Source organism: Tenrec ecaudatus, chromosome 12 (assembly GCF_050624435.1).
Source record: "Tenrec ecaudatus isolate mTenEca1 chromosome 12, mTenEca1.hap1, whole genome shotgun sequence".
Classification (NCBI taxonomy): Eukaryota; Metazoa; Chordata; class Mammalia; order Afrosoricida; family Tenrecidae; genus Tenrec; species Tenrec ecaudatus.
This window is the reverse complement of record NC_134541.1, coordinates 60,978,539-60,987,995: the sequence shown is the minus strand read 5'-3', so window position 1 is coordinate 60,987,995 and position 9,457 is coordinate 60,978,539. Positions and strand designations below refer to the sequence as shown.

The 9,457-nt window shown below is 46.3% G+C and overlaps 1 protein-coding gene and 1 non-coding gene across 2 annotated transcripts in view; both read right to left on the bottom strand.

Moving 5' to 3' along the window:
• Nucleotides 1-1,109: 1,109 nt before the first annotated feature.
• Nucleotides 1,110-9,457, bottom strand: part of SNX19 (sorting nexin 19) — a 43,396-nt gene continuing 35,048 nt past the window's right edge. The window contains exons 9-11 of the mRNA XM_075564071.1: nucleotides 4,477-4,661; nucleotides 2,600-2,687; nucleotides 1,110-1,453 (exon numbers count right to left, since the gene is read on the bottom strand). Of these exons, the coding sequence (XP_075420186.1) occupies nucleotides 1,321-1,453; nucleotides 2,600-2,687; nucleotides 4,477-4,661 (406 nt within the window). The 3' untranslated portion in view covers nucleotides 1,110-1,320. The remainder of the gene's footprint in view (nucleotides 1,454-2,599; nucleotides 2,688-4,476; nucleotides 4,662-9,457) is intronic.
• LOC142423661 (small nucleolar RNA SNORA19) lies at nucleotides 3,778-3,909 on the bottom strand. Its single transcript, XR_012779266.1, has one exon. It is a non-coding gene; the product is annotated as a small nucleolar RNA SNORA19 (small nucleolar RNA).

Sequence of the window (9,457 nt, the reverse complement as noted above, 5' to 3'; positions counted from 1 at the left end):
TCTGGGCTCATCGTCTATTATACAGTTAAAAAGACCTGGCCTCTTTTCCCACTAGACCCCATTCTCATCAATGTGTGGCGAGCCTGCTCTCAGTGGCATAGTCTCACACTGCAGAGAGAGAAGGTGCAGACACACAGAGGTGAAGTTGGAGGGCTGAAGAGAGCCAAGATCCCCCCTTGATACTCTTCAAACCTCTCTCACCATCTATTTGCACACTCGCAATTTATAGCACTTCCGCCTGACTTTCCTTTAGACTCCTTTCCTACTGGTTCCTAATCTTTCTAATGGATGGTGCAGCCCCACCTAAAACTTTTCCCCTCCTTCACTTAATGGTGAATTGGATCCTTAAGGAACAGGTCCTTCAAGATTGGCTCTCTTGATGCTTAATGAATCCCCATGTACATTTATTTGCTCAGCCTATCTGCCCAGAGTAAAAGTTCCCTGCCAGAGGCTTGTGAACAGAGCCCACTTCATTCCCTCCAGGGCTTCCAACTCTTTGGGTGCTCTCAGCAGGGGGTGGGAGGGGAGGTGGCTTCTTTTTGAAAGGGCTGAGGCTGAAGTTGCAGCTTGTCTGGTTGAAGGGAGACAGAGAAGTCCAACAGTGAAAGCTCGTAGGAAGGAAATAAATAAGATTTGTGGTGTTAATCCCTTTTAGGCCATGGTAGGAAGTGAATTTTCTGTTTTGAAGTCTTTGGGACAAGAAATTACAGCTACCAGGGAAGCAGCCTTCATGACTTTCTCTGTAGGCTTGGAAAATACCCAAGGAATAAGAAGTACCTTGAAAGACTGGTTCCATTCCTTTGTCCTGGCATTGTTGGGAAACTAGAGAGGACACAGAGGTGTGATCTTTGGGGCCTGCGTGAATTTTCAGTGTCCTGCTGAGAACAGAAAGCACAAATGTTTGTCATTTCCTCTTCCTCTAACTAGATGTTGTATGCCAGTGAACTCGGTACATGGATGGGTGGGGCCGGTTAACATAGAGGCAGCCTACTATTGTACAGGGGAGGGCTAAGAGAGGCTGATGGGGGTCTGCTCCTCTACCTCACTGCTTCCTTTTCCAAAGGATTCAGGGTCGACGCATCACCAATAATCCAACCACCACAAAGAACTTTAGAAATGGGTAGGCATATAATTGGTCTACATATCCCACCCGTCACTGTACTATTCAGATGGAGGAGGATTGGGGGAGAGTTGTGTCAGTGCCGCCCTAGGACTTCTGAACTACACACCAGTCCCAGAGACCATAGGCTTCCTGACTGGTCTCCGGGTGGCTGGGTACTTTTCCTTTCCCAACCTCCAAGAAGGACATGGCCTGCATAATTAAGGGGAGACCCCCATCCGCTTGGGACTGCCTGATGTATCTGAAGCAGAAGTGGTCATGGGAGATTCTTCAACAGAGGCTTGGAGATCCAGGCATTCCAGGATGACGTCCCACAGACAATAAATCAAATGCCTGAAACAAATGGACAAAACAACTTAAAAGAGGGACTGGCTCAGTTGAGACACCATATTTAATTCACAACGTTGCTTTTCCCTCCCCACCTCACCCATTACTGACTTCCTTATCCACTACCATTGAATTGATGCGGACTCCTTGCAACACTGCAGGGCAGGGCAGAACTGCTCCTTAGCGTTTCCAAGGTGGTACATAGTTATGGCAGCGGAGAGTCTCATCTTTCTTCTATCAAACAGCCGGTGGGTTTCAATCATTGCCCGTGGAGTTAGTGGTCCAACACTTAACCCACTGTGCTACCAGGGCTCCTAGCAGAGCTGTAGTAGACCCTAAACTAGAGGTAGATGAAGCTCTACCATGGAATAAATGTTTGCTGAATTACTGAGGGATACGACACCAGAAACAGTACTTGCGACTGGAGTTTAGAACATTCCATTCCCTACTTACATGGTCACATTAGCGCATCAGCACTGCTGAGTAATTAATTGTAAGGGGAAACCCCTGTTAAATCTGGTTTCTAGGAATTCTCAGGGATTCTGACTATTGCTGCTTCTCATCATCAATCAATGTAGACCGCAGGCTACTTGTAGGCAATGACACGAAAGCCAGGGTCCTGAGGGGTGTGCGTTAACAGATGCAGTCTCCTTTGGGCCAAGGTTTACGAAGAGGGAAGGAGAACTCAGTACGTTCCCAAATAACTTATTCCCAAGGTACTAGAGAGTACTGTCTACCTCCCTTTCTCCGTCCCTTTACTATCTTGTCTATGTCATAGGAAATAATGACAGGGCTTCATAAGGCCACAAACCTACAGTTAAAACCATGCACAGGTGCAAGGTTGGCCCCTGTGGTGTTCATAGGAGCTGGCACATACTGTAGAGAACCCTTAGCCGACCAATAGCCCCTGAGGATAGCATGGCATTTTCAGTAACTCATCAAATTTGTCCAAATACAGAGGCTGGTCCAATTGCAGCCAGCTGCCTCACCACAACCTGCCAGAGGCTGGCAGCATGACTTGTACTTCGTGTGTACAGATGGTGCATCAGCCCCTGCCTTCAGGACAGTGAAGACCATCCCACTCACACTGTGGACACCCCTGCCATCTGAGACAACTTTGTCATCCTGTGATAAACATGGTGTTCAGCCTACCTGTTGATGAGGGGTTGCTGTAGCGACTCTAAGACTAGGCTCCAGCTCAGGCGGCACTTGTTAACGCCAAGGATTTCTACTACAATATCTAACAAGAGAGAACAGATGGGATTTTAGTGTTATAACATTCGTCTTACAATTTAAGGAGACTGTCTCCTAGTCTCCTTAGCGATATCAGAGCTATCCCCATCTCTCAGGATATCTGCCAACTCTATACAAAATGGGTTATTTCTGGCATTTCTCCAAACAACGTGCTGTTGTTGCTTTGTTTGTTAGGTGTTGTCCAGTCTGTTTCACCTCCTCACAACCCTTCGTACAACAGAACGGAACACTGCTCGGTGCTGCGCTAGCCTCCCAGTTGTTCTTACGTCCGAGCCCACTGCTTCGGCCACGGTGTCAGTCCATCTCCGCCAGGGCCTTCCTCTTTTCCCCAGGATGTCCTTCTCCAGGGCCTGGGGGCGTCTTCTGACAATATGTCCAACATCCATGAGATGAACTCTTTCCATCCTTGAGTCTAGGAAGCATTCTCGTTGGTTGCACTTCTTCCAGGATACCAAAGAATAGCCATTGACAATCTCCATACAACTGGAGTAAACTCAGGAAAGTATTCTTCTTACGTTCAGTGTCCAAGAAAAAAGGGCTTCAAGAAATGCTTTCGTCACCTGTTGCTCAGATGCAGGCACTACTTATTAGACCAGAGGCTGTTGCTGTTAGGTGCCATCAACTGCACAAACACCGCCTGGTCCGGCGCCATCCTCTTAGCTGGTCCTGTGCTTGCGCCCACTGTGGCTGCCACGGTGCCATGCATCTCTTTGAGGGCCTTCCTCTTTCACGCTGCCCCTCCGTGTGACATGCCGCCCATCTCTAGGGACTGGTCTTTCCTGACAACACGTCTCAAGCATGTAAGTCAAAGTCTAAGGAGCAGTCTGGCTGTACGTACTTCTAAGAAAGACTTTGCCAGTCCACTGTACCCCCAACACTCTTAGCCAGCACTACAAATCAAATGCACTGATTCCTTTTCAACCTTTCTTATTCAATGTCCAACTTTCACATTCATATGAAGCAAATGAAAATACTACGGCTTGGGTCAGGCTCTCCTTAGTCCTCAAAGAAACAGGAGAGTAAAAACGGAAAGGAGACATTTGTTTAAATATTTATTTTATTGTATTTTATTTTGCATTTGTATGAAGGAGACTGGCAGTATTATCAAACATTTACTTAAAATGCTAATTAACCTCCAAATACTTGATTAGCACATAAGAAAAATCACTGCTGATATAAAGATGGAAGTAGGTCGATGAAATGTGCACAGAAAGGAGAAAGTCTGGACTGATCGATCCGTTTAAAAGCTCACTACTTCTTCCTGGTAACCATAGCCACAGACAACAAACTACCTTCCCTGGCTGCTTCAACACCACACAAAGTGAGGAAACAAAACCTCTTCAGACGTTGTGCTCACCTATTGCTAAAGAGCCAGCACTTTACTCAAAGGCCCCACTTATCAAGTCTTAGCCCTTGCAGGGCACACGGCTTTCCTCCCCGGTTGGTACAGAACTGCAGGTCTTTGTCCGATAGGAATGGCTCAGAGACCTGCCCCAGTAATCCTTGTTTATCCAAAGAGCTGCAAGATTATCCTCTTGGAGTTAGGGTCTGTTCACAGGGATGATTTTCACTGCCTCAGCAGCATCTGGGTGGCACATAAAACAAAAGTCCCTGACCATTTTCCTATTAGTTCAAGAGCTGGTGGGGCAATAGATTTTTGTGTCTGGGCCCCATTCAAGCCCCTTTAAAACTGGGGAAGGGTGTGGGGTAAGAATGGAAACGCAGGATGAGAAGGAGACAGGCATCAGAGGATACAATCTCAGCAGTCTGATTACCTGGCAGGACTCCCATTAGGCTCTGCAAAGCCTGTTTCTGAGCAGCCACCTTCTGCTCTTGGGTCCTTACAGGGCGAGGGAACTGAGGCAAATGTCCCCCAGGCCATATGGACTCCTGAAGAAGCTGCAGGTACTGCACCCAGCGCTGGGGACATGTTAGATTAGCCACCTGTATCTTCAGCCACCTGGAAGGAAGAAAGAAGAAAGCTTAGAGAAAGTCCAAGGAGAGGGTGGGGCAGGCAAGCGAGTAATCGGCGACACATCTGCTCTGGAGTTCATCTGTCCTCACAGCGATCCTACGGAACAGAGTGGACCTGCTCCTTTGGGTTTCTGAGACTAAATCTGGTCTTCATCTCGGTGGCTGGTGGCTTTGAACTTGTGGTTAGCATCCCAAATCTTAACCCACGATATCATCAGCACTCTTTGAGCAATCAGGACAAGGGAAGGCAAAGTTAGCGTAAACACTTCCAATTAGAGCCCTGGCCGTTCAAGAACTTAGGGTCCCAACATCTGGAGAGTAGTGATGACAATGATGATGATGAAGACGATGTCCCATATTGAGTGCTCCCTGCGAACCACATGTTTTTCTAAAACAGCACACAAAAATGCCCTCTCCTAAAGTAGGAAGCATTATACGTTCCCCAGGGGAGTTACACACAAGCTTATACACAATCTTTACTGCTAAGGGTTGGTGACTGTACACAAGCTGCTATGCTGGGCCACTCCAGCAATGGCTGCCTTCCTTTCCCAGGCCCTTTGACATCTTCCCTTGCCTTCCCAGCTGTCCTTTCCATGACAAAGCCACTCTTCTCAGCGCTGAAGTCTGCCCTTCAGGCAAGACCTATTTACACCAGCCTCTTCCATGAAGTCTTTTCTGAGCAGTCTAGCTACTTGTATTCTTCCTCCCATTACAACTAGCTCCCATGGCACTAAGTTCGATAGCACCAAGTTTTGGACTTTAACTGATCGTTTTCTCAAGGGTTTGTAGCTTTACTTCTCCAATTGAACTGTGAAGTGCCGCAAGAGAAGGGTGGGAACCCGTCTTCTGTCTGTTCTCATTGTGAAGGCATTCCGTTGTCAGTGCTTCTGAGAGATTAGCGACAGCAAATCTGGAAGTCATAGCAGATTCCTTAGTTTGTTCCTCAGTCCTACGTTGCCCATGCATTGTTTTGTTTTGTTTAGTTTTCAAAGTGATGTGGGCATGAGCACCAGGCTTCCTCAGTTACACGGGCAGGGGTGTGCTGGCCAGAGATGCACCACCAGGTGAAGCTCTTCCACTCACGCATGAGAGGCTCCCTTTGGTACCACAACACATGGTCGCTCATGCCATCACTCCTACATCTGAGTTACTTGTCCCCCGTCCAAGAACAGAGGGGGCTGCCAAGGCAAACTTTATTTAACCTCCACCCTGCCAGACAGTCTGCATTCCACTCAAGCTAGGCATTCCAGCCTCGGGGGCTGCAATGCCCCAAGCCCAGGGCTCACGATGGCTTCTAAGTATAGGGAGCCTGAAAGGTAATAGCAGGGCAAGAATGGCAGACATCAATGGAGATCAAGCGCGGCACGAAGCTGCTCTTGCCTAAAATAGCTCTCACGATCATATCTGGTCTTATTAGGGCTGCGCTGCCTGTTTGTAGGGCTTTCATTCAGTGAGCCTGAGATGCCCGATGGAAAGGATCCAGCAGCAAGAATTCCTATTTCTGTTTATAGATGAGGGTCACCAAAGGGAGGTGGACGCAGTGACCTGAGAAGGTTCTCTGCAGGGAATCAAGTGACTCAATGTTCTGAACCCAAGCTCACCTTTCCTCACGTTAAGCTACACCTGCTACTGTGACTTCTGCTGAGGGCAATAAAGTGGACGAGGGTCACACCTAAGTGAATCGAGAGAAAGAGGCAAGGTAGTGCAAAACCAAAGTCCAAGCCTTTCTTTCATGGGCTGTAGCAAATCCTGGGATAAGAGACCGTGGGCGAGCATCTCTAGGCCAGTTGCTCATGCGTGCTGGCACGCAAGAAGTCACGCTCCCCTTATTTTCGTGCTCAGAGTTAATAGTGACTGCGGCTCAAACCTTCCAAAACATCGCAGAGTTTACTCAACACTTCTCAGACTAAACATAATATGCAGCAGAAACTCTCTGCACTGCGGTCACGTTCTGGGCACATCTTATTCTTTCTCTTTTTAAAAAAAATGATTAAAAAAAACTGTGAATTAAGTGGGGTGTTTATATTTCAGACCATTAAATCTGCAATTAACAGTTCAAATCACTCCTTAATTCTTATCCCTGTCATCTATCCTATCCCCACTGACCTCCCCCTTACGGACCTCTGTCCTCCCTTTCACCAGAGTCAACACCTGTCCACGGTCTCGTCCAGTGCTTCGTCTTCCCACCTCTGCCCTTCCTGCCTTGGAACGCTCCAGAGGCTGTTCCATTGGGTGGACCAGTCTTTGTCTTGTAGTAGAGATTTGCTACAGAACCTGTCTGGTTGTGAATGACTAACTTCACTCAGCAAAATGTTCTCTCTACAGGTCATGATGCGTTTCATGGTTTCATCATTGTTTTTCGCTTTGCGTAATTTTCCATTGCGCATATGTACCAAGGTTTCTTTATCTCTTCTACTGATGGGCATTTGGGCTGTTTCCAGCTTCTAGCTCTCGTGAACAGTGCTGTGTGAACGTGGGAGGGCATACATCTGTTTGTGCATGGAGTTTGCTTCTCCTGGGTGCATACTCTACAGAGGCATTGATGGCGTATGTGGCATGTCTATTCTGAGTTGTTTGAGGCAGCACCGTGCCACTCTCCACAGTGGTTCTACCAGGCAAGTCTTATATATGCAGTGGAGCAGGACCTCAGCATTATGGCCTGGATAGTGTCTCTGTCCTCCTCCGTACTGATCTCGCATCTCATGCACATATATGCAAAATCCATTTCAGTATATGACAAAACCTGAATTAATGAATGTGTACACATCTATCCAACGGCAAGTTATCAAACATGGGAATGCTGGGGAAAAGAACCAAAATAATAATAATAATAATAAATTTGATAAGAATGAGTCAGTGAGTGAAATAAAAGTACGAAAGCTGAGCAACCCCTGCAGACCCCCCAACACACAACAAAACCTAATTGACAAAACAGACTGCAGTCTGCAAGTAGCGTATCAACAGCTGATAAAACAGATCCTGTCATAATCATTGGCCCGGAGGCAAAGACCTGAACAACAGCGGACCCTCGAAGAGTCAGTCCCGGAACATAAGAAACAGGACTTGAACCAACTGGCAGAAAGAAAGCAAACTTCAGGTCTAAAAAGAAGCTACGTTTAAAAAGGGGGCTTCTACTCTGGAGGCGGCAGTGTTCCGGTTCTCCTTATTCTTTTTGTGTCCCCTGGAGATAAATGACACAAAACACTTCCACCACTCATGATTTAAAAATTCACCCCCTTGTCCAGTTTCTCCCTACCTCGCCCTTCTAAGGAAACAGATGTCCTCCTAGACATTTGGATTGAGTCTGGTGTCATTTCCTAGCCCCAGGCAAGCCTGCAGGTTATGCCAAGAGCTGCAAATCCTTCTTGTCCATAGGACTTCTCAGGCATGCTATGCAGTCACGAACAGCGAACATGTGTATCTGGAAAGACGCGATGACAGGCCAGCACCGAGATAATCACCATAGCCTAAAGCATCCTCTTCCATCCACAGCCCCATCTCGACAAAGTGTGAGCCGTCATTAGCTCTCCAAGACGTGCTTTGGCAGCGGCCACGTTCACAGATGCAGGATGGTTGGCCTTTTCCAACGTTTACTATCAAGCCAAATGCCAGTAGATTCTTGCAACAATAGTGGGGAGCAAATGCTTTGAAAATGATTAGAGCAAAGAATGTACAGCTGTGCGTTATACAATTGATGTATGTATATGTATGGATTGTGATAAGAGTTGTATGAGTCCCTAATAAAATGTAAAAAAAGAAAAGGAAAAAAAAAGAAAGAAAAGAAAATGATTAGGGCAAAGAATGTACAGATGTGCTTTATACAATTGATGTATGTATATGTATGGATTGTGACAAGAGTTGTATGAGCCCCTAATAAAATGTTAAAAAAAAATTTAAAACACCCAACAAAAAAAAACAAAGGGGTTTTCCCTGTGCCCCTCCCCCTCACCAATGAGCTTCTCTCTCCTCTATTCTGATCTCTTTCCCTTTAGCCTACCATTCTTCTCTGCAGAACAGTTCCATATACCCCAGCATTTCTTTGCTTAACTACATAAATTCCTTAGCCCTGTCTGGTTTACTCTAAAACGGAATTAGACCAGGGAAAGCTAACAGAATGGGTTTATGGGTGTTACACAACAGAACCCTTAACATCTCCTCCTCAATTCCCTTCATCTTTCTATTTCACAGGTGATTTTTTTGATCTTGACCTAGGAGTAGGAAGGGTAAAACATAAATGTGTCCCTACAGCTACTTTGAAGCAAAATGAAAGTGATTTATGTGTCAGAACTCTGATGTTCTGGATGTTCAGGCCATCTGAACATAAGAACTCTGTTCAGGAGCTTGCCCAGTAGTAGTTCTGGAATTTGCTGGTACCACTTAGTATTTTGTTCATAGAAATCTAAAGCTTCAAAGTAGATGAATAGATAGCCACTCCACTATTTATTACATCATACTTACAGCAAGTAATCTTCCAATGCTGTTGCTGTCAAGTCAATCTGACCCACAGAGGCCCTAGTGGTCAGAGCAGAACTGACTCAAAGGATTTACAAATCTGCACATCTTTACAGAAACAGACCGACACATCTTTCTTCTGCAGAGTGGCTGGTGTGTTTGAACCACTGACCTTTGGTTAGCAGCCATGCTCTTCATCACTGTACCACTGAGAGACCTTTAATAAATCATTTACGAAACACAAATGTGATTATTTACTACGGAATACAAGAGGCACGAGGTAAAGATGCTGGACTAAACACGGCAGAGAGTAGCCTCAGATGGCGCTAG